The 25,615-nt window shown below is 38.9% G+C and overlaps 3 protein-coding genes across 4 annotated transcripts in view; all 3 read right to left on the bottom strand.

The window, feature by feature from the left end:
- LOC136763045 (protocadherin alpha-C2) overlaps positions 1 to 25,615 on the bottom strand; it is a 155,939-nt gene that overhangs the window by 112,902 nt on the left and 17,422 nt on the right. The gene's annotated exons all lie outside the window — the stretch shown is intronic.
- On the bottom strand, positions 9 to 2,577 carry LOC136763502 (protocadherin alpha-4; the record flags this gene model as incomplete). Its single annotated transcript, XM_066717554.1, has 1 exon — positions 9 to 2,577. A coding segment is annotated over exon 1 (2,283 nt), but the record flags the coding sequence as incomplete, so codon positions are not given.
- LOC136763504 (protocadherin-10-like) lies at positions 22,603 to 25,544 on the bottom strand. The gene is made up of 2 exons (XM_066717555.1): positions 23,083 to 25,544; positions 22,603 to 22,734 (listed from the first exon to the last, which is right to left on the bottom strand). Exons 1-2 carry the CDS (start codon positions 25,453 to 25,455, stop codon positions 22,603 to 22,605), a joined length of 2,505 nt encoding a protein of 834 aa, XP_066573652.1. The 5' UTR covers positions 25,456 to 25,544.

The raw sequence follows: 25,615 nt of genomic DNA on the forward strand, positions 1-25,615 counted from the left end.
TTCATAACCACGACGTCACTCTTTAGTGTATCCGAGCTAAAACACACGTCATACTGCTGGGTTTTGGAGTATGACCAGCTCCCGTCAGGATAAGTGGTTATCATTGGTGTGTTGTACCTGTCCTCACTCCCATCTGTCTTGTGGCATTTTATTGCAATGGACCCAAGAACAGTCGCTACAAATATAATTGATACAGAGACAACGGCGATTAGCAAATAGAGGTTTACATCTGAAAACGCCTCGTCTTTGTTTGGCAACTGCCTGGAATCCGAATGCATTTCAGCGGTGCTTTCAACAACCATTACATCAAGGGACACAGTCGCCGAAAGAGACGGTTCTCCGTTGTCAGTAACCAATATTGTCAATGGGTGTAATTTTATGTCACCTTCGCTTAACCGCCTCCTGGTTCGTATTTCACCCGTATTCGTACTAACTCTGAAGATATCTGTTCCCTTGGGCTCAACAATGTGATAAGAAAGCAGCGCATTGTATCCACAATCCGCATCCACAGCCCTGATCTTCGCCACAAAGTATCCCGCTTCAGCAGAATAAGGGATGTGCTCAGTGTTACCAGAGCCGTGCTCAGAGTAGGGAGGCAGGATCCCGGGGCTGTTGTCATTCTCATCCAGGATAAAAACGCTCACAGTGACGTTGCTGCTTTGCGGAGGGACACCGGCATCAGTGGCTTGAACTTTAAATGGTAAGTGTTTTATTTCCTCGTAATTGAAGCTCTGCGCGACATGTATTTCACCAGTTATAGAGTTCAGATTAAACATGGAAGAAACAGGAACACCCATAACTGAACTCTGCAATAAGGAATAGGTCACTTGAGCGTTTTCCTGTAAATCGGGATCAGAAGCAGTTATTGTGTATATCAGAGAGCCAATCGGACTGTTTTCTTTTAAATACACCTCTGCAACGGGCTTGGGGAACTGTGGCGGGTTATCGTTCACATCAGAAACCTGCACCGTGATCACTCGCATGCTGGAGAGCTGCGGGATTCCGTCATCTGTTGCAGTAATTGTGACGTTATACTCGGCTTCCCTTTCTCTATCAAGCGCCCCTTCGAGGATTAAAGAGTAATAGTTCTGAAAAGAGGACTGCAGTTTGAAAGGGCTTTTCCCAGAGAGATGACACTGAACAATGCCATTCCTGCCTCCGTCCTCATCTGAAACGGTCATGAGGGCAACTACTGTGCCCTTATGAGCGTCTTCCCGCACTGGGCTCAAGAGAGATGTTACAGTAACTTCAGGAGGGTTGTCGTTCACATCAATGACCTCCACTAACAGTTTACAGTGTCCGATCAATGGCATGCCGCCTCTGTCCGCAGCCTGAACACGGATTTCAAAAGCACTAGTTTCTTCATAATCAATTGTCCCCCTCACTCGAACTTCGCCGCTGTCAGTGTCTATTTCGAAAGTATCCATTATATTCTGTGGGCTCCGCTTACTCAAATAATAGACAACCTCGCCATTTAAACCTTCATCCAGGTCTGTCGCCTTAAGCTTTATTATAGCAGTTCCGCTTGGTACGTCCTCGCGTACCGACACTTTGTAAACTGAACTATTAAAAGCAGGTGCGTTATCATTGGCATCCAGCACGTTTACTACAATCAGCAAGGTTCCTGACCTCGGGGGTGTCCCACCGTCAAGTGCTGTCAGCTCAAGTTGCACAAGGGCTTGCTTCTCCCGGTCTAATGACTTCTGTAGCACCAACTCAGCAGACACCGTCTTATCATTATTTGTTTGTAAATCCAATGTGAAATATTCATTAGGACTGAGTTTGTATGTTTTCAGAGAGTTTGACCCCACGTCTGCATCATAAGCGCTCTCTACTGGAAAACGAGACCCTGCAGGCACAGTGAGTTCAGTAATATTGAGCTGTACTGAGTCCACTGGAAAAATGGGCGAATTGTCATTGATATCTAAAATATTAATCTTAACCCGATACAACTGCAAAGGATTATTCACAACCGCTTCTATATTCACAGAGCAAATGGCCGCATCTGCACAGATCTCCTCTCTGTCAATCCTCTCATTTACGTACAGAAAGCCTGAGTCATTCACCTCGAACAATTTCTTCTTTGACGTTGAAACAATCCGAAAACTGCGAACATCCAGTTCTTTTACACTTAGGTTTATGTCTTTAGCTATATTTCCAACAGAGGTGCCTTGTTTTACCTCTTCTGAAATACTGTAGACGATCTGTCCGAAAACCTGGCTTCCTAAGCAAGATAGACAGATACAAATAAAATAAACTTCATTGAAATGTCTTTGGTTTGAATCGAGCATTGTTGCAGGTGTACTTACATGTAAATCCCTGTTGATTTTTCGAAATTTGTAAATTTCCACAAAGGCCAGAGAATCGACTTATAAATCCGTTAGAAAGGAAGCACGATTGCAGACAATAGAACAGACGGCAGCTTTCTCTTTATTCCCGATAAGCATGTCCACCATGAACCCCACACAGCTCCAATACATCCATCAGAATCCAAGTTTCTATGTAACCGAATGATTAGGCATATGTATTCAGCAATTTCAGTGTAAACGAAACGCAATATATTTTGTCATCTGCAGATCACTCCGCTCGCAACCTTAAATAAAGCTTTTTATGCGAGTAAACCCGTCACAGTCTGAGGAGGGGCAAAACCCTGTCTTTAACGTCTAGTGGGCCACCAGCGACACCTAGTGGACAAACATTGAAGTAGTTTAAGGATTAAAATATATCCATCCATATTCCACAAACATTATTATTAGTTCTATAATTAATAATCAATGCCTCAAATGCATTCAATTTCGACTGAGAATACGCCTTCAAATACTACAATTTCAATTTAAGAAACACATAAAGTTTGACTTGTTGTCCCAGCCTGCTTTGTGTTCACATGTTCACTAAACTGGATGTTAATTAGTGGATGGATCTCAAATGTGTTCTCTGAGTAACTTAGCAGTAATGGGGTAATTACATATATAATACTGTACTTTATATTCAGATAAAGTTGTTTCCTCCTTCAAGTTATGTGTGATAGTGTATGAGAAAAAAAAAGATGACTGCACCAGTAATTAATATAGTGATTTTAGTTGTTTAGTTTTAGTTTATTTTGTATCCTGCTTTGCTTGAAAAAAGATTGTCCAATACATGTTGGCCATTGCATTCATCCTCCTAATGAGATACGAACACATATGTAGGGAGATTTAAATGTAATATTCAAAATGTTTTTAGCTTAGAGAAATAGAGATAGCATGCTAAAGGTTTAATGCATTTTAAGAAACTACTATTATTTGTTTGTTGTTGCCATAATGGTGTTTAGATTATATTTAGATTATGAAGCAGGTGTATATTTCTGTGCTGCTTTTAATCAATGTAGGATCTTCGTGTATTATTTAGAAGAAACATACAGACAGTTCATCATCCCATAGTGGAATGGAAGGGTAAAAATAATCAGATGCTATTCACTTAACAGTTTTCTTCACCCTACTATTACGTATGCTTTAACAGTATGTGTTCAGACATACCTGCACTGAGTTAAGTGTTTCACAGCCCACTGCGGTTGCCTGACCTCGATTCGACTGCATTTCTACAGGCAGAGCCGAGGATGTTGCTGTTGCTAGGATATACAGAACAACACATATACTCAGTTGTCAGCATCCAGGAATGACTGCACAGGCAAGACAACTGAGGAAAACGCCCACAGCTGCAAGAATTAAATGGTTAACTCGCTCTTATAGATGTAAAACAGAACACACGCATATTCTGTCTGAGGCCCAGGCCAAATGGATTTAAATTGGTCCAGGCTTCCTCGGGCAGTAATATGTGGCACCAGAGTACATATGCTACCTAGACTGCTTTTCGTAAAGGGCGCCATGAGCACTAATACATGTGGATATATTTTGCGCAACAAAGTGCAGCCAGCATTGTTGGAAATGTATGCTGAGGGTCCATATATCTACTGACAAGATAAAGCACCATGTCACTAAACTGGAAGTCTAACACAGTTGTTCAAGAATAGTGAAGATAACAATGCATAACCTGTTCACAATCCCAGCCTCACGTCTGGGATGAACCGAAACAGCAAATCAGGAGGAAACTGGGCAGACAAATTACTCTCCCTACACAGTGGTAAAAGCTGTACAGTATTTCCACAGCCATTTATTAAAAGGTCAGCTATAATAATGAATATCAGGTTTCTGCCTACACCCACTACATTAAACATACTGAGATATAATTTGTCTTTATTCTTCTTCTCATTCCTAATTGCTCACCATTAATTTGTATTTCATATTGAATTCCAGTTTTACACTTGACATTGTAAGCAATCTTGGTGTGTTCATGTTTTGATACTGAGACATTAGAATACCCGAACAGACAGATTTCTCATGAAGAAAAATAAACACATTTAAACTGTATATCAGCAGTATAATACAACATTTCATGCAATAGAATATAAAATAAGCCCAGTATGCTTTTCTGACATAGGAAGCTTTGAACACCTGGGGGCGTGTGTGCGCTCCCTGCACAATCTGATGCGCATGCTTCCACAAAAAATGTTGCTTCTATTCATCACAATTCTGCTTCATTGCTCTAATTACATAAAAGTCCTGATGAGCAATCTTTCTAAGTGTTGTACACACTAACATATGTAACTACTGCCACTAGATAGAGTGGGTGGATACTGATTCCATTTTATGCCCCTAAAATATACTAGAAAAAACAACTATATGTGTAAGTGTTGTGGTGCTGAATGCAGTGATTACATCTGCTACAAAATTATTCATGACAGTAATGTTAAGAGTATGAAAAATAGGACAGCATTCAATCCTTTTGCAGCATTGCATAATTGTTCAATTGTATCTTCACATATGGCCTAGATTAATCTCTGTACAAACTACTACTACTATGACATTATTATTATTATTATTATTATTATTATTATTATTATTATTATTATTATTATTAAGGGACTAACATCTTAGTACAGATTTCACATACATTGTGTCAGTGTTTAGTGGGTATCTTCAGGGGTGTTTTCAGAAGTCAGCAGGATGAGAAATAGCCGGACCAGGCTTTCCCTCTGTGAATCACACTGTGCCTCTGACCTTTTGACCTTTTGAATCAGGCCGTCTCAATCCTGCCTCAGAGCCCAAAGGCCTAATGATTTTCTATCTCACTGAGATCACTATTGCATTACTGAAGCCACAGTGGAAGTAATGATTTGCATGATTATTCATTCTGTGATTTGTTTTCCTCTTTAGACGTGGTATTTGAAGTTATGTATAAAGTATCTATAAGTAACTTGAAACCTGCAGCTACTAAGTTATTATTTCACTAATTTAGACTCAGCTAAATAACAGATTGATGATGAAAAGGGTCAGAAAACTAAATCATTTCTTGCAATAAAGTCTCTCATGATGGTGCAGACTCTGATGACCTCTACAACATAATACATCAACAAATATATAACTACATAAATAACACTCAAATGAATAACCAAGAAACAATACTTTATTTGTCTTTCCTTTCTTTACTGAAGGATTACTTAATGAAGAATTTTTAAGTTGTAAAATTGATGAGTTGGTATAAATAATTGAAATGTTTTGTGTTTGCAGCTGAGTCCTGCATTAAGACCTGCTTTCAGTTTGCTTAACTTTTTCTATATACTACTATGCCTGTTCTGCTGTGTTAGCTTATTGTACCAAAAGTCAGTGTAAAGCATTTTGAGATGATGCTTAAATTAAAAATCAATATATAATATAATAAATAAATACAGAACATAAGATTAAAAAGTGGCGAGGAAATTGCATAAATGCATCTGTCAGCAGGAGAAAAATATACTCTGAAAAATTAACATGCCATAACATTACAGCAACAATCAAGTGCCCACTTTTAAAATATAGTTAGGTCCATAAATATTTGGATAAGGACACAATTGTCATCATTTTGGCTCTGTACGCCACCAAAATGGATTTGAAAGGATTTGAAAGAAAGAAAGGAAGAAACCCAGCATCTGGTGATGTCTATGGGTTCCAGACTTCAGGCAGTCATAGACTGCAAAGGATTTGCCACCAAGTTTTGAAACTCACAATTTAATTAATGAGTATGTTAGTTTGTCCAATTACTTTTGAGCCCCTAAAACTTGGGGGAACACATATAAAAATGGGTGTAATTCCTGCACCGTTCACCCAATGTGGATGTAACTACCCTCACATTAAAGATGAATGTCTACACTTAAAGCACATCTCGATTGTTTCCTTTCAAATCCATTGTGGTGGCATACAGAGCCAAAATGATGACAATTGTGTCACTGTATAAATATTTATGGACCTAACTGTATTGCCTATACAGCAAAACAATTTATAAATTGACAGCTGCTGTGATGTATGAAAAACCTCTGATATCGACAGCAAAAACTGTAATATATCACCACAAGAGAAAACTATAAACTATGAGTCTTCAAAAAAAGATCAAGAAAAACATGATTCATCTGACAAGTTTTAAATATAGACCTGCACAAGCTAAAACTAAAAATATTACAATTGGAAGGCCTCAGTCTAAGCCCTTAGAAGCCAGATGAAAACAAAATCCAACCAAGACAACCAGATAAAAATGTACGCAGCTTTCAAGAAGTAATTAAAAATTGAAACTATGTCAAGTCTCATTTCTCAAACTGTGCTTAAAAGCCATTTGAAAAAAAATGTATGTAAAAATTTATTTTTCAAATCATATAAATCCCTTGTGACATCATAATATAACACAATTCACTTTTTGACAGCTTTGACCTATTATTAGACATTTATAAATCCTGCAGGATTAAAGGACAATGTTTTAGGTTGGAGGTTCACAGTGTTGCATCAGTTCCCTTCAGGTGATCATGGGAAAGGGGGAAATGAAGAGCAGAAACAGGGTCTATACACACCACTGCAAATTTGAAAACATTAACAAACTACATAATCAGGGAAAATATGTCTTCATATAATTAGTAAACCGTCGGTTATATTGCTTTTGGATAAGATGTTAGCAGTGGCAGCTGGTGGGTTTATGAACTGGTGGGGCATAAAAAGACCTCTGAACATGTGTAACATTGTATATTTGAACCCCAGTCGTTAAATTCCTGGCAAAAACGTACAAGAAGTGTAAGTGGTCTCCGAGTGAGGATGACGTCACAGTTCGGTCAATAATACAATTCAGTTTTCTAGTTACTGCCATTTTTGAGTACCAATTTCCGAGAAAGCATATTAAAACAATAAATAACTGAATTTTACGGTGTACCATGGTTAATTTATTTGCTGCTAGTTATTTGTGTATTCACTACAAAATAGGCAGAGATATTGATTATCATTGCATTATAATAAGATTGTGATTTGCCAGATTGTTCTTTGTAAAAAAAGTACAAATTGTGTTACATTATCGTAAAAAGACAAAGCACGTGCCCCCCCCTCCAAATTATTTCAATTGTTCATATTTTTATGTCAAACCCATGTAGAAACATTTCAGTAAATAAGATTTCTCTTAGATGATCCCTCGCCACTACAGCTTCAATGTGCAATTTAGTGACAGCCCCTTAGTCTGCGCGTGCGCGTTATTTTATTATTTATTATTATTATTATTTGTTGCAATAAATGAAGGACAACAGTACTGTTTTCTGACATTCAGTCAGTATATCAAGAATATATTGTCCAACATACTTGAATATTTGTTAATAATATTTGTTAATAAAAATAAAAGGTTCAAAATTATTCATACCCTAAACATTCCAATCCAGGAAACTTTGGACTGAAATGTTTTTGCGACATCTAACACCGATCGTCTAAACTGATCATATATTTGAATGTATTTTTCCAAAAAATGTAAATTCACAGTAAACCTTTTGTTACATTGAATCGGGTATCAATAAATCTGGAGTGCACTGTTGTACATTTACAATTAGTACAGTGTGATATGCAACTGTGTGGAGATGCAGAAATGCACGTAGATGTGACTAAACTCCTCTTCAAAACAAAACATAGTATGTTGAACAAGGATGCAGAGCGGCATATTGAAGTTTTTAAAAACGGCCCCTGTGATTGAAGTCTCCCCTGAAGTCAGCTGTAGTATCAGTAGTACCAGCCCCAGTGACATTAAGAAAGGTAGGAGGTGGTGATTATTGTTTTTGGTGTTTAACAAAGGTGAGAGAAACAAAAAAACAAACAAACAAACAAAAAATCAGAAATAGTACAAGACCAAATAAATGCTTTTCAAGTGGGACTAAAAAAAACTCAGTTGCGATAATGTGTTTACCTGATTCTTATAGTTTGTACAATAATGTAGCTTAATAATCATTAATTCAAAATAACACTCACCGATAGCTAACTTTCATACAAGTCTGTAGCAATGCGCTATGAGAGCTGCTTATTCATTTCCTCAACAGGTCATGCTGGGTTGTTTTGGATGTCCCTTTAAACACTTTCATGTTTTCCTGGTCTCTCTGACAAATGTCTTAAGTCTTTATCCAGAGTTTGTCCACACGGTCTCTCCTCCGTTAAAGCCCTATTTTTTATTTTCCCTATTGGGAGATCACAGTACCTGTCGCTTGATGGGGACCTAAACGTATGATTTCAATATTTTCTTCAAAAGACAACTAATAAACTATTTTGTAACAAGAAATCGACAGTGTTCATCCTCTGGCTGATCAAGTTTGCACAGCACTCAAAACAACAGTAACTTACTGACAAGCGGGAAATGACAAGTTCATGCCCCTTCTGAACTCATTAAAACTCGTAAAGCGCATGCGCGACTGGGTATTTTCGCTGTATTTCCATACAGTACACTGTTATTGCTACAGTGCGAACGAGGGCCCATGTCGGATACAATAGTTGCAGGATGCACGAGTTCACAGACCCCTTTCCGCGTCGGTCTGTTAGGATTCTACCGAATGCCGCGCATGCGTATTTTTAAAGAGACGAAAATTCCTATGAGTAAATTTAGGGCCGGATTAAATTAAACCTTTGACCCACACACTAATAGAGAACTACAAACCTGTACATCATATCGGTTACATTTATGATTAGAAGAAAGTGGCATCTTACTAAAAATGAAGCCGCACATGAGTACAGTTCTGTAGTTTTCTATTAGCAGGTGGGTCAAAGTTTTGATATAATCCGTCCCTTAATTTCTCAGCGGCAATTGCGTATTGAACTCGAAACTCTGGGAATACATTGGAATAGTGGTTCAATATGTTAAAGAAATGCTTACAGATCGAAATAGAAGACAAGTTAGTTTCCCAGTGGAAATGTTCTTTTAATTTCTTCTTAACATATCAAACAATCAAGTAAATTAACAGTGGCTCACGAATTATGCTTTTAATGATTAATAGTAAGATGAATAAAGGTAATAGTCTACTATTTCAAAATATTGGAAAAGGCGCTGAAATATTTAATGCAGTGATATGTGGATTTACTGTAAAGTACAGACCTTAAATGTTGTAAAGAACAATTAAAATATATAAAATTACAAATATATATTTGAACATAACTCGAACATATATGTATTTGTACATAACAATGGTCTAAAATTATGTTTCATAATTCACAAATATATAGTACAGTATCATAATTTCAGGTAGAAGTAAGTAACATTACGAATATAAATGTGGCGCAATGTAAAACAAACTTTCACCTATTCAATTAAAGTTAGGATATGAAATCCTGAGAGGCCAGCAGTTTGCAGCTTGTTTTGAAAGCATAGAGCCGCCCTCGCTGCAGAGGCGTCTCCAAAGCCACGCCCCCTCCATCACACATGCGCACACGGAGCAGAGTCTCAGCGCCAGGAGGAGAGACGTGTGGGTGGAATCAGAACCGCATGTCTCATTTTCACAGGTTAGACATTAGAATAATAACGAACGTAAACAACTTATTTACGGTTATTATGTTTTTAAAAATAGTAGCTGCGCTTCGCCTTCCATTCTCGCGCTCGCTCTGCACAGCGTCAAGGTTCCCGCGCTGATGACGTGCGATTGTCTGCGCGAACAAGTTGCGCGGCGGTATGCAAATATAGGTTGACAGACAGGAAGGACATCCTATCATTACATTCGGACCGAATGCAATGATTCGTCGATCCTTTTTTAGTCCTGACCCTTCCACAGAAGATATATATATATACAGTGAGGGAAAAAAGTATTTGATCCCCTGCTGATTTTGTACGTTTGCCCACTGACAAAGAAATTATCAGTCTATAATTTTAATGGTAGGTGTATTTTAACAGTGAGAGACAGAATAACAACAAAAAAAACAAGAAAAACGCATTTCACAAAAGTTATACATTGATTTGCATGTTAATGAGGGAAATAAGTATTTGATCCCCTATGACTCAGCAAGATTTCTGGCTCCCAGGTGTCTTTTATACAGGTAACGAGCTCCTATACTCAGCTCATTACCTGTATAAAAGACACCTGTCCACAGAAGCAATCAATCAATCAGATTCCAAACTCTCCACCATGGCCAAGACCAAAGAGCTGTCCAAGGATGTCAGGGACAAGATTGTAGACCTACACAAGGCTGGAATGGGCTACAAGACAATCGCAAAGCAGCTTGGTGAGAAGGTGACAACAGTTGGTGCGATTATTCGCAAATGGAAGAAACACAAAATAACTGTCAGTCTCCCTCGGTCTGGGGCTCCATGTAAGATCTCACTTCGTGGAGATTCAATGATCATGAGAACGGTGAGGAATCAGCCCAGAACTACACGGGAGGATCTTGTTAATGATCTCAAGGCAGCTGGGACCATAGTCACCAAGAAAACAATTGGTAACACACTACGCCGTGAAGGACTGAAATCCTGCAGCGCCCGCAAGGTCCCCCTGCTCAAGAAAGCACATGTACAGGCCCGTCTGAAGTTTGCCAATGAACATCTGAATCATTCAGAGAAGAACTGGGTGAAAGTGTTGTGGTCAGATGAGATCAAAATCGGGCTCTTTGTCATCAACTCAACTCGCCGTGTTTGGAGGAGGAGGAATGACCCCAAGAACACCATCCCCACCGTCAAACATGGAGGTGGAAACATTATGCTTTGGGGGTGTTTTTCTGCTAAGGGGACAGGACAACTGCACCGCATCAAAGGGACGATGGACGGGGCCATGTACCGTCAAATCTTGGGTCAGAACCTCCTTCCCTCAGCCAGGGCATTGAAAATGGGTCGTGGATGGATATTCCAGCATGACAATGACCCAAAACACACAGCCAAGGCAACAAAGGAGTGGCTCAAGAAGAAGCACATTAAGGTCCTGGAGTGGCCTAGCCAGTCTCCAGACCTTAATCACATAGAAAATCTGTGGAGGGAGCTGAAGGTTCGAGTTGCCAAACGTCAGCCTCGAAACCTTAATGACTTGGAGAGGATCTGCAAAGAGGAGTGGGACAAAATCCCTCCTGAGATGTGTGCAAATCTGGTGGCCAACTACAAGAAACGTCTGACCTCTGTGATTGCCAACACGGGTATTGCCACCAAGTACTAAGTCGAAGGGGTCAAATACTTATTTCCCTCATTAACATGCAAATCAATTTATAACTTTTTTGAAATGCGTTTTTCTGGATTTTTTTGTTGTTATTCTGTCTCTCACTGTTAAAATACACCTACCATTAAAATTATAGACTGATCATTTCTTTGTCAGTGGGCAAACGTACAAAATCAGCAGGGGATCAAATACTTTTTTCCCCCACTGTATATATATATATTACATTTAGACCACTTAAATTATTGATTGCTATCAGGATGTGAAGAGACTTTCAACCAGTATTACAAAATACATTTCGGAAAAGATTGCATACCCTACCTTTAACATTATAGTGGTATATTAAAATACAGAAAACAATGTGGATGATTTGAGTAAATAATATGTTAACACCATTAGTTTCGTGTATTAAATAATAATAATAATATGACATACGATGCCATTGCATGTATAACTGTACATTATGAATCAAATAGAAGCGAAGCAGGGTGGGCTGGAGGGTTATTTATAGATGTACTATTCATTGTTATGGCTACAGATACGATGTGGAAATTATGAGTAAATTCTGTAATTAATTAATATAAAAGGTCACATTGTATCGATACATTCATATTTTTATTTGCATTGAAAAAACCTCAATAAATATCAGTCATTTACAATCGTATAACATCACGTACACATTTCTATGTTAAAATTAATTGACATGAGTATAATACAGTGGCAGTTGTGAGAGGGGGGGGGGGGGGGGAGGGCAGCGCCCCGTGACAGCAAGCTCCCTGTGCCCCCCCTAACTAGCACTGCAGACCAAACACTGTCAGCACCCACCCCCGCTAACATCGCGGACAAAACACTGTCACCCACCCCCCTTTGTCTTCAGTAAACTGAAAGAACCGAAAGAACCAAAGTCAACAGGTCTTTGGTGAACTGAAAGAGAGAGACACAGATCTTGGATTTGCTGCTGCGCCGCTATGCGCATGAATGAAACCCTGATGATCTATTTCAACAAAATATTAGTATTAGTATTAGTATTTTTTCCCCCACTCTTCCTCACCTTCTGCTGACCTCCCCATCTCGATCCCCTTGGAATCCACCACACTCTCTCCTTCTTCTTCCGCTAAAAATCTAGGAGTCACCCTCGATCCTGCGCTCTCCTACACCCAGCACATCACCACGCTGACACGCACCTGCAGATTCTTCCTGAGCAACATATGCCGGATCCGTCCCTTCCTCACCGAGTACTCGACTCAGCTACTCATCCAGTCACTGGACTACTGCAACTCCCTCCTGGCCGGCCTGCCTGCATCTACAACCCGCCACTCCAGCTCATCCAGAACTCTGTGGCTCATCTGGTATTCTCTCTGCCCCGATTCGCACACGCTACTCCACTGCTCCGCTCCCTCCACTGGCTCCCGATAGCGGCACGCATTCAGTTCAAGACACTGACCCTCACCTACCGCTGTCTTGACCACACTGCACCAAGTTACCTTCAGACACTCGTCTCTCCATACATCCCCTCCAGACCACTGCGTTCCTCCAGTGCCAGAAGGCTAACTCTGCCTCCTCTCCGCTCCCCTTCCTCCAGAGCCGCTCCTTCTCATCCCTGTCCCCTAAATGGTGGAACGACCTGCCCACCGAAGTCAAAACAGCAGAGTCGTTGACCTCATTCTGGCGCTTACTCAAGATGCATCTTTTCTGACAGTACTTGTAATATTAGTCCTCTATCCCTGCTAGATAGCACTTCACAGTTTTATTATGCTTCTTGTGTTTTTGATTGTTTTCCTCCTTGCTCCCTTTCCCGTAGCCCTTGTCTGTGACCCTACATCTTGACAGCACTTAGCTTTCACCGTCCAGGATGTAGGACCTCACTTACTGTACTTGTGTAAATTGTAAATTGGAATTTGTAAAATGTATTAGTTTGAATTGCTATGTTTTAGCTAAATTGAATTTGTAATGATTGATGCCTTGTACTTAACTGTATTTTTGCACTTATGTTGTAAGTCGCCCTGGATAAGGGTGTCTGCCAAGAAATAATAATAATAATAATAATAATAATAATAATAATAATAATAATAATAATAATAATAATGTAGTCATGTTTTCACAAAATGGATTGCATTTATTTAAATAGACAATATTTACATTGATATATATATATATATATACACTCACCTAAAGGATTCTTAGGAACACCTGTTCAATTTCTCATTAATGCAATTATCTAACCAACCAATCACATGGCAGTTGCTTCAATGCATTTAGGGGTGTGGTCCTGGTCAAGACAATGTCCTGAACTCCAAACTGAATGTCTGAATGGGAAAGAAAGGTGATTTAAGCAATTTTGAGCGTGGCATGGTTGTTGGTGCCAGACGGGCTGGTCTGAGTATTTCACAATCTGCTCAGTTACTGGGATTTTCACGCACAACCATTTCTAGGGTTTACAAAGAATGGTGTGAAAAGGGAAAAACATCCAGTATGCGGCAGTCCTGTGGGCGAAAATGCCTTGTTGATGCTAGAGGTCAGAGGAGAATGGGCCGACTGATTCAACAGAGGAGCAACTTTGACTGAAATAACCACTCGTTACAACCGAGGTATGCAGCAAAGCATTTGTGAAGCCACAACACGTACAACCTTGAGGCGGATGGGCTACAACAGCAGAAGACCCCACCGGGTACCACTCATCTCCACTCATTTCCAGAAATACCACAGTAGGCCTACCATTTAACAGAGTAACATATATAAGACAAACCGAGTTCATATAAAGTCTTAAAAACTTTGTAAAAGTGATTTATAAAGCCTTTCACGAATAATATATATATTGTAAGGAGCACCGCTTCTCTCAGCTCTCGTTGTGGTTCCACCAAGCTGTGCAGAAATGACGGAGGAAGCGCAGGATGCTGGCTGACTAACTCTCAATTCCACACGCTGAACTCTACACACTCCGACGCGGGAACCGGGCACGCCTATGTATTAGTTCGCACCCCGGGAACTGAACCCCAAAATTACATAAACACAACAGGAAGAACACAAACGCATACCCTACTTGAGCCCCCCAGTCCCAGATCGCTACTATATATATATATATATATATATATATATACGTTATACATTTGTACAGTGATACGTTAAAAATTTACTGGCATGACTTTGTATTGGTATTAAAATAAGACACAATCCATGCAATTTCAATTTTTAGATATACAACATTATTTTTAAGCCATTTAATCACTTCACATTGATTGAGACAATGAAGCACACAACCAAATACGTAGTTCAATCTTTCAAATACGTCACAATTAACTGCATATTTAGCATTGCCAATACTTACGTTAAATAAATAATATTAAAAAGAAAAACTTTTATTAAGTACATGTATTTATTAAACCAGCAGATCAGCCAATCAGGTTGACAACTCGATGTAAATATTCCATATTTAAACAAATACAATCCAGTTTCTGAAAGCATAACTATATGCCCATATGTTGTTTAACTGTTTTATCGGCATGTCATGCATGCACATAGCGCGCAGGTTCAAGATCTGCTTCTTTCTCTTTCAGCTTACCAAAGAACTGGAGACTTCGGCTCATTCAATCAATTCGGTTCTTTCAGTTCTTTCACTGATTCTGAACAGCTCTCTGCTATTCGTTCATTCGGGGCGCTCTGCTCTGGCAGGGCGGGCACTTGCTGTTTAGTCAGAAGCCCGCCCCACTCAAATCAAGCAAAACTGAGTTTGTATTGGCTGACGCACACATCACTCAATGATAAGGTCCCGAGTGAACAAGCAGGCAGCAGCATGAGGCAGTCAAACGAATCACTATATCCTACACCTGTAACTAGTGTATCCTACACTCACGATTGCTCTCTCATATGAACTTGATGGCTCGCCATACACGTGACGTAACAGTTTTGTTTACTTTGTATTTTTAGCACCGCCTTAGGGAACTGTGCAATGCTATCCACGAAACCTACAATAATATCCGGTTTATAAAGTGTGCAATGTTATGTTTTATTATTTATTTTTACTTTTTTCTAAGTGGGGCCCAGCCACACCGACCAATAGTGGCAGGCTTCCGCTGGATGTTAGTCAAAATGTAATCTTCACCAGGGAGTTTACATGCCTCTTGTATCATGTGCACTGAAAAAATATATATACATATACACCGATCAACCATAACATTATGACCACTGACAGGTGAAGTGAATAACACTGATAATCTCCTTATCATGGCATCTGTCAGTGGGTGGGATATATTAGGCAGCAAGTGAACATTTTGTCCTCAAAGTTGATGTGTTAGAAGCAGGAAAAATGGGCAGCGTAAGGATCTGAGCGACTTTGACAAGGGCCAAATTGTGATGGCTAGACGACTGGGTCAGAGCATCTCCGAAACTGCAGCTCTTGTGGGGTGTTCCCGGTCTGCAGTGGTCAGTACCTATCAAAAGTGGTCCAAGGAAGGAAAAGCAGTGAACCGGCGACAGGGTCATGGGCGGCCAAGGCTCATTGATGCACGTGGGGAGCGAAGGCTGGCCCCTGTGGTCCAATCCAACAGACGAGCTACTGTAGCTCAAATTGCTGAAAAAGTGAATGCTGGTTCTGATAGAAAGATATCAGAACACACAGTGCATCGCAGTTTGTTGCATATGGCCGCAGACCAGTCAGGGTGCCCATGCTGACCCCTGTCCACTGCCGAAAGTGCCTACAATGGGCAGGTGAGCATCAGAACTGGACCACGGAGTAATGGAAGAAGGTGGCCTGGTCTGATGAATCACAAGTTCAAGGTGTTGACTTGGTCTCCAAATTCCCCAGATCCCAGTCCAATCGAGCATCTGTGGGATGTGCTGGACAAACAAGTCCGATCCATGGAGGCCCAACCTCGCAACTTACAGGACTTAAAGGATCTGCTGCTAACGTCTTGGTGCCAGATACCACAGCACACCTTCAGAGGTCTAGTGGAGTCCATGCCTCGATGGGTCAGGGCTGTTTTGGCGGCAAAAGGGGGACCTACACGATATTAGGCAGGTGGTCATAATGTTATGGCTGATCGGTGTGTATATATATATATATATGTATATACGTCCATCCATTTTCAAAACCACTTATCCTGGTGAGGGTCATGGGGATCTTTCACTAAAAAAAGTTGTATCTCAGAAATGCAACTTCATGTTTTATCACAGAACACAGCCAGCAAGAAAACTACATACAACAGCACTTATTTTGTGCTTTCATGTGGATTTGGATTTCTACAACCCCCTAGAATCAGAATTACTGCAATAAAACGTTACAATAATATTAGGTGTTCACAAATTAATACAGGGGTTAGATTTCCCAATGACCCTAAATGTCCTCTGGGACTGGGGGTGTATTTCTAGTTGCTTAACTAAGACACATGGCGCTGTTACTTACAACATCCTAAAATGTGGGTGCTGGGGAGGGTAGGGCCTATTGTTCGGACTAATAATGGGGAGGTATCTAATTGGTGTATTACTATTGGTAAGTTGTCTACTTAATGGATGAGTTACAATTATTGTCATCACAGTGCATTGCCAAAGATTGTAGTCAATATTGCATTTCAGAATATTAGAAGAGGTTTTATTTTTAAAGTACTTAATACATTTTCACATTTTTTGAGAGCACCAGACAGATTAGATGGTACCTAATTGAATAGAGTTCAAATAACAATTCAGAGTCTGCATGAAAGTTAAATTGATCATTGGCTTTTAAACTGATACAAGTGTCTGAATGAACTATCACACAATGGGTGTTTACAATAGTAAAGCACAGTATGAATGTGTGTTGTTGTCGTTCGTCACTGTACAGTCAGGCAAGCCAGCAGAGCAGTCGCCTAGCTCTCCCCAGCTAAGTGTCGTTTTTTCACGTTTACTATTTTAGTTAAGAGATACATCAATTGTTTATGTGGTTACTTGTTTAGCTAAGTGTTATATATATTTTGCACCTGTATTGTAGTAACAGCGGCGACTGTTTGTTAGTTAATTAGTGACTTACTTAGTGCACTTTGTCCATAGGCAGGCAGTTTCTGTAAATCAGAAGCGGTTACATTATATGCTGTCATTAAGGCTGTTATTATTTAGCATTGTTGTGCGCTATTGATCAGTGTAACTGCGTGTGCCTGGCACTGCTTTTGTCTGTATAAAGTCAGGTACACTTCAAGTTGTACAGGGATTGTTTAGGCCTGTGTATACAAGCAAACATTAGGCAGTGATAATGCTCGGACTGTCACCTTAGATTTATGTACCTTTGCTTAGACAAACAAACAATTAAAATAACATATTATTTTTGCTTCATCAGGAAAATGTAGTAACTTATAAAACCTTAAATAGTTCAGACTGCAGTCACTGTTTATCCTCCAATTCAACAGATTACCTTTAACTGGTCAGGACTACCAGCCTGGACAGTAAACAGCTAATATTAACAAATATATCTATATAATAAATACATAACTGAAGCTGTTTCATATCACAAAAGCCAATCTCTCCTTAACATTGCTCTTCAAACCTATTCTTTGACATATCATTTAATACTATGTTGGAAAATATTAAACAATTGCATTAATAACTGGTAACAAAAGAAGGAATATAAATCATACTTCAACACTCAGTTTGAAAACAGTATTTACCCCACTTTAACTTTGGTGATATAGTACATGAACCTTATTTGGGGCATCAATGCAATAAATCCAGATTAATTTCAGCCAAAGAATAGTCACACCCTAATCTTGTTCTTCAAGAATAGCTGGACGTGTTTTCTTGTTATTTACCTTCTTTTATGTCCTACAATGTTTTTGTGGTTTCTTAGCAATTTGCTATGTTGATCATTTCAGAAGTAAATAGCTAATATATTTCTCACATCTTATTGAAAGTTTATGAACAGGGAGGGTGAATTACAATGACATGAAGATCTAAAGAACATTAGTGAAGCATCTTCCTTTCAGGCCAGTGGCCCACTGACATACTTTCCCATGGCATTTCCTCTCACTCAGCTTTGATAAATCTGTTCAGCAGCTAGTTCTGTTGGATTAGTAAATCAACAGAAAATAATCCTTGAAGTAGCATAAGAGAGAATTAACAGGGCACATAATACGCACAACACATAATAGGATGAATAACTGAGACGTGAAATGATATGTGTATTTTGCTGTAGTTTTCCTCTTCTGCACAACACCACAAACCAGTCTGCAATGATGAATATGTCATAATAGAAACATAGCATCTGCAATGGCTGTAACATCTTAGCAGCAGCTAAATCACATACCACCTATATAAACTGTCTGTGAGCCACAGATTAAATAAAATCCTGGTCAGATGCTGGGACAGATTTATGACCCCTGAATGTAAAGAACATGTTTGGTGGTTTAAATCTATGGACAATGAACAAACCTATTTTTAACCTAAATTTAAATCAAGCAGATCTATCCTGTGCCCATTCTTACGTCAACATAACCAAATGATTGTGTAAGAGCAACATAATTGTTTTATGCAATCTACATAAATATTGTAAATAATTTTAAAACAGATGTAAATAGGCTGTACCTATAGATTAAAAAGGACTTTGGCCTCATTATTCTGTATCCATGACTGAACAAAATAGATATGTAATGATATTTATATAAATGGCTGACGTGTGTTTTTATTTTTATTTTATTTTAATTATGAAAGGTATTACATTAATGGTAATTTAAATACCAGTTTGATTCATAATACTGTACCTTACAGTGAATCTATACTTCTTGGTAATCATTAATTGTGTTCTGTTTTGCATGGCTGCACTGAGACTCTTTTTTCCTTTCTTCAGTCATGTTTCAGCTTCCCTAAAAATACCTACTGAGGACCCCTGTGTATAGTCGGGGGTGGAAGCTTTCATGAAAATGACATCATTCTTTGTAGGGGCTTGTTAGAAAAGGTGGGGGATGGGGAGTGAGTCCGAAGCACTGCCTTTGTGCATGACATCATTCACGCACAGGCCTCGGGCTCTTTATTTCACTCCTGACAAAAGGCATGTTAATTCAATTCAATTCTAGTAATGTCTTGGGGCCTAGGACAGCTTAGCATGGGCAGATTAAAAGCAGCACTGATTAAGAAAAAGCTACTCTGTCAAGCACTATCAGTGTTGATATTGCAATATTTTATCATGCACTGCTTTGTTTGTGTGTGTGTGTGTGTTTTCTTTTGCTTGAGAAATTAAGTCCAGTCTATACTTGGCAACAAATGGTCAAGGATTAATATTTTTTGTAACAAGCACAAGAATCCTTAATAATATAAAGTGCACTTAAAATCTCTCTCTCTCGCTCTCTCTCTCTCTCTCTAATTAAATTAGTCTAGCCTTCAGAAGCACATACATATTACAGGCTCAAGGGACACATTATGCTGTACCCTATCCTGGCCAAATTTATACCAAAGCTTTCACAGATTTTAAACATTCAAAGCATCAAATACATTAACATTCACAATGTTAGAATGCTACAATAAATGCAATCAAGTAAGCAACCCTTTAGAATTGACTGCTATAGCACTCTAACTCATATTTATTTTTCTTAGTCTTTCATTCTTCTGATTTAAGCCACTGTTCGTCAGACAATCTGTGCATCTTAAAAAGACCTTCTTGAGCATAGCGTGTGCTGTACAATTGACTATTCTGTTGTTTAGATTGCAGAAAGGGAATGCAGGCCAAGCTTGCGACACTCCGTGAATGCCTAATATGTAATTCTGAATAAAATCCAAATGATAATAAACATATGACTGACCGGAGTATACGAACACAAACAGTGGGGAATGAAATACATACTATCTAACACATACAAATTTAAATAAATGGTGAACAAATTGGCAGGGAAAGAAGGAGCAGGTTCATATTAATGAGAGCAGCACAGAAAGATTATTATTTTTTCTAAAGCTGGCTTTCGCACAGCTGAGGCCTCTCCCTCCCTCAAATATATAAATAATGTAAAGGCTGAGCTGCATGCAAACCCACACACGGCAGGCACAGTGAATCATCTTCTGCACCACTAGCAGCCATGGTTACCGACAGCAGAGCAGACCTCTCACAGAACCTCGTGGCTCTCCAGGACCGCACATGTATTTGCTATACACAGTTATTATTATTATTATTATTATTATTATTATTATTATTATTATTATTATTTGTAGTTATAGTAGTAGTACATTTTCTAATCTTATTGTTTATATAATATAGATTTAGGGTGATTCAACCACTCAGCTGTCAGGACTGTGACAAACTATATCACCACAATCAAAATGCATGTTAACAATGAACATTTTGATAACGAATGTCATCAGATGGACGGGAACTGTTCTGAAATAAAAAAAGCTGCTGAGGACCCACGCTGTTCTGAAGATGGAAGATACAACATTCATCAGAAGACAAGAATCACATAAAGGAACTTACAAGAGGAAGGTTTAAACAACATGACATTGGCTACATTTTAATATCCTAAATACATTAGCTGACAAAATACCCACAACTGGATAACCAGTTGTCAAGACATATATCCTCAAGAGCATAGTACATATTGAATTACAAAATAATTACAAAAATAAAACTGTATCCTGAGGGGTGTAAATCATACAACCTTATTTTGGCAAATATATACACACATTTATATACCTTCCTACGACAGATAACACTTCCATGCTGGATGACCCCCCCCCCCCCCCAACTGATAAATGGGCTGCCATGCCCCTTTCCACAGAGACTCTACCACCAAATTCCAATTGAGATCAGCACTGCGAGATTTTTGTGAAACACAGACATTCAAGGTATATTATATATTCCATAAACCTACACAACAAACCCAAACCAAACCAAACCAAAACATGCACGACATGTCTGGTCTTAAAAGAATAAGCATTAGCTAAAACAGCCATTGGACTATTTGCATTTCACATACATTGCAACATTAACATTTGTTAAGGGAATTATTCATGCACCAACACTCCCTTCGATTTGAATTTCAATTGTATTACCACAAACCTGACCAATCAGAAGTTTGGAGGGAAAGAGATTAGAGTCTCTTTATCTAAAACATATAAAAACAAAAAGTTAAAACTAGTAATTTGTAGTGGAACAACCTCGTAGTGAAAAGCCCAAGGATTGGCACAACAGGGGGAAACTAAACCATAAATACATATGTGTATGTGTTTTGCAGGATTTGCCATAGCATTTCTGTTTATAGTGACTTGTGGTTAAAGAATACTAAATCAGACTGTTCTGGCTTTAGAGGTTATAACAGAAAAGAAGAAAAAACTCTTTAAAAATCACATCCTTTTAATCACATATATATTTAACAACCTCAACTCCTTATGTCCTTGAAAATCTCTTAGGCCTACATGCTCGGATTGGCATTGATAAGTCACCACTCTAAAGCTTCCAAGCCATTTTAAGTTTTATTGCTTTTCTTTGGAATAACTCCAACCATGAATCATTTGTATTAATTCACCTCAATGTGTTATGTTGCTCACACTACTGCATGACAATCATGATGGATCCTCAAATTTGATAAATGCCATCACCAAAGCATTTTGTAATTCAGATATGGGTGTCTAGTTTTTAGTTGAATTGCCCTTCATGTATAAGTTATGGTAGGCCTAGCTGCATCTACACATAGGATAAACTGTGAATACATAACCACATCGCAGATCTTATCGAAATGAAAGAATTACACTGAAGTATCCCAATTAAGTGTCACAGAAACAAAACAAAAAAAGCAAAGCAATTAGGATTTCATCTACCAATTATATTTTAGACTAGCTTATATTTAGCTAAATGCTGTAGCAAACACTGATATAATAATGTTGTATAAAACAGATTTTTTAGACTTCATTTCAGTGTTCTTCCTTTTTCTGTTTCAAAGCTCTTGTTCGAGGTATTTTAATACGTAAGATCGAATCAGACCTATTGCCAGGTCAACTTGTTAGGTGTTCTCGAGTAAAGTGATGAAAAGGTATTACTGAACATAAAATAAACATTTAAGTAATTGTTTAAAAATCAGAAGCAAATTAAAATTAAAATAAACATTATATTTTAAAAACCATTAGACATACTTACAGGTGACCATTCACCTACATTTTCTGTCTTAGATCATCAAATATAGTATTTAGTAGTAGTAGTATTGGTAGCAGTAGTAGTAGTAGTAGTAGTAGTAGTAGTAGTAGTAGTAGTAGTAGTAGTAGTAGTAGTAGTAGCAGCAGCAGCAGTAGCAGCAGTAGAAGTAGTATTTTACGAGGTACTTTCAATCAGTTACATTCAAAGGTGAGTGCAAGGGATCATGGGAAATGTAGTCCATGTTAACACGCTTTTCGCCTTTCGACTATTTATCAAAGCTACACTTTAACGTTAAATAAGCTACTGTCAGTCACAGAGTAAATAAATCAAATAGCAAAATTATACTAGTACTACTATTATCATTCCTATAATAATAATAATAATAATAATAATAATAATAATAATTATTATTATTATTATTATTATTATTATTATTATTATTATTATTATTATTATTATTATTATTATAGTGGTTTGTTGTGTTTTCCCAGGTCTATAGGTTAACAGAGTATTAGATCAAATCAGTACATACCTGACCTGCAGCTTTCTCTACATGATCTGCGAAGACAAGTGTATTCCTGTTACTTGCAGGCACAATAGCAGACCCTATGCTCATCCTGGGTCCGACTAACATGTACCGTTTCTCCCCGGCTCTGTACTGGATGCTGTGGCACAGGGTCCCGTTCCCGCTGACGTCAATATATTTGGAATTCCGGGAATGCTGGCTATTCTTTGATCTGCGGCACTGCATAGCAATCAGTGTGACGATACTGACTACAAACAGGAATGAAACTGAACCCAAAGTAACTATTAGATAAAATGTCAGGTCATTTCCTTCCCTAACTGCAGCCTTGTTTTTAACATCTGAGACTGCAAAGGATTCTGTACTTTCAACCGCGCTGATAAGAACTGTTGCTGTTGTGGAGAGAGAAACATTGCCATGGTCTTTAACTTGGACAATCAATTTATGCTCAGTATCGTCTGTGTCCGTGATTGGACGAAGTGTCTTAATTTGTCCTGTATAGCTATCCAAACCAAAAAGTGTAGGGTCAGTAACCTGCTGCAGTGAAAAGGACAACCACGCGTTGTATCCAATGTCGGCATCATAAGCTCGCACTCTTGTCACCAAATGTCCTGTATTAGCATTTCGCGGGATTTCCTCCAAAGCTTCAGCAGACCCGTTAGGACTCAGTGGAGACAAAATGATCGGAGCATTGTCGTTCTGGTCAAGGATGAAAACATGCACTGTGGCGTTGCTGCGTAACGACGGCTCGCCAGAGTCTTGCGCTATAACTTGAAATTGAAAATGTTTCAGTTGCTCGAAATCGAAACTCTTTAGTGCATAAATATTCCCATTATCAGAATTGATGTTTAAAAAAGACACCACCGAGTTTCCTGTGGCGTCTCCTTTCCAAATGTGATATGAAACTCGAGCGTTTTCATTCTGGTCCCGATCAGATGCGCTTACTGTCACAATGGAGGCTCCAGGAATGTTGTTTTCAGACAAATAGAAAGTATGCGGATTATGGGAAAACTCTGGACTGTTATCATTTACATCGGATATGTCTACTGTTATTGTTTTAAAAGACGACAAAGACGGCTCGCCGCTATCCTTTGCTATGATGGTAATGTTGTACCGAGAGATTTCTTCTCGATCCAACTGGGCTTTGGTTACTAAGGAATACAAATTATCCTGTATTGATGGTTTCAGTTCGAAAGGGATGTTGTCAGACAATGTGCAGATCACCTTTCCATTCATGTCAGAGTCAACATCATTCACACTTATAAGAGCTATAACAGTCCCCAGGCGTGCATCCTCGGAAACCGTGCTGGAAAAAGAAGTCACTTCTATCTCGGGTACATTGTCGTTTACATCCAGGATCTTTACGATAACGCTACAGTCGACAGTGAAAGACGCTTGTCCGTTATCGGAAGCCTGTATATCTAACTCATAAACCTGCTTTTCTTCAAAGTCTATTAAACCTTTAACCTTAATTTCTCCAGTGACCCTGTCTAAATCAAAAAGCTCGTATACTTTACTGTTTAAATTGTTCCCAAATGAATACACCACCTCTCCATTCGGACCATCATCCAAATCTGTGGCGTTTACCTTAATCACTTTAGTTCCTATAGGGGCATTTTCTTGCAACACCACAGTGTAAATATCTCGATCAAACACAGGCATGTTGTCATTTATATCAAGCACATCCACATATATGTTCAGAGTAGCAGATCTCTGTGGGCTTCCACCATCCAGAGCAGTCAATATTAGCCCGTGCTTTGTGTTGGCCTCTCTGTCTAGCGGTTTATGCAATATTAAGAAAGGGGTTTTGCTGTCTTTGCCACGGTCTTTTACTTCCAATTGGAAATGTTGGTTTTGACTCAGTTTATAGACCTGCACAGAATTAACACCGGCATCTGGGTCACGGGCAGCCTGTAGCTGGAAACGAGCTCCAGGCAGCGCAGACTCTGCTATTTCCAGGCGCTTCTCCCTTTCTGGGAAGCTTGGGGAATGGTCATTTATATCTAAAACTTCCACTGCAACATAATGAATTTCCAGAGGGTTTTCCAGGACGGTTTTTAAGTTTATTAAACAGATGTCATTGCTCTCACACATGCCTTCTCGGTCTATATTTTTGCTAACATACAGTGCGCCATTGTTTTGATTTACCTGAAAAATGGGGTCTTTAGATCCAGAAACAATTCGAAACCTTCGCTCCGATAATGTGCTTATATCAAGTCCCAGATCTTTGGCAATATTTCCAACAATAGCACCTTCGTTTAACTCCTCTGGAATAGAGTATCGTATTTGAGCAGAAGCCCTGTCCCAAAAGCAAAGCAGAAAACCACAATAGAGAAGCATCCACCGGTAATCCAATCTCGTTGTCTGCGCTTTCTGTTCCATTGTGAATAATTCCAGTGAATATGTGTATTCTTGTAGTTAAAATAAAGAATTCACGTCGTTTGAAGTATCATTGTTAATAAAATCCACGAATTAGAATAGTATTAGGCCTACATTTCAGACCCATTGCTTCTACAAGGGAGTAAAAACGACTCGTCTCCAA

Source organism: Amia ocellicauda, chromosome 11, assembly GCF_036373705.1.
Source record: "Amia ocellicauda isolate fAmiCal2 chromosome 11, fAmiCal2.hap1, whole genome shotgun sequence".
Taxonomy (NCBI): domain Eukaryota; kingdom Metazoa; phylum Chordata; class Actinopteri; order Amiiformes; family Amiidae; genus Amia; species Amia ocellicauda.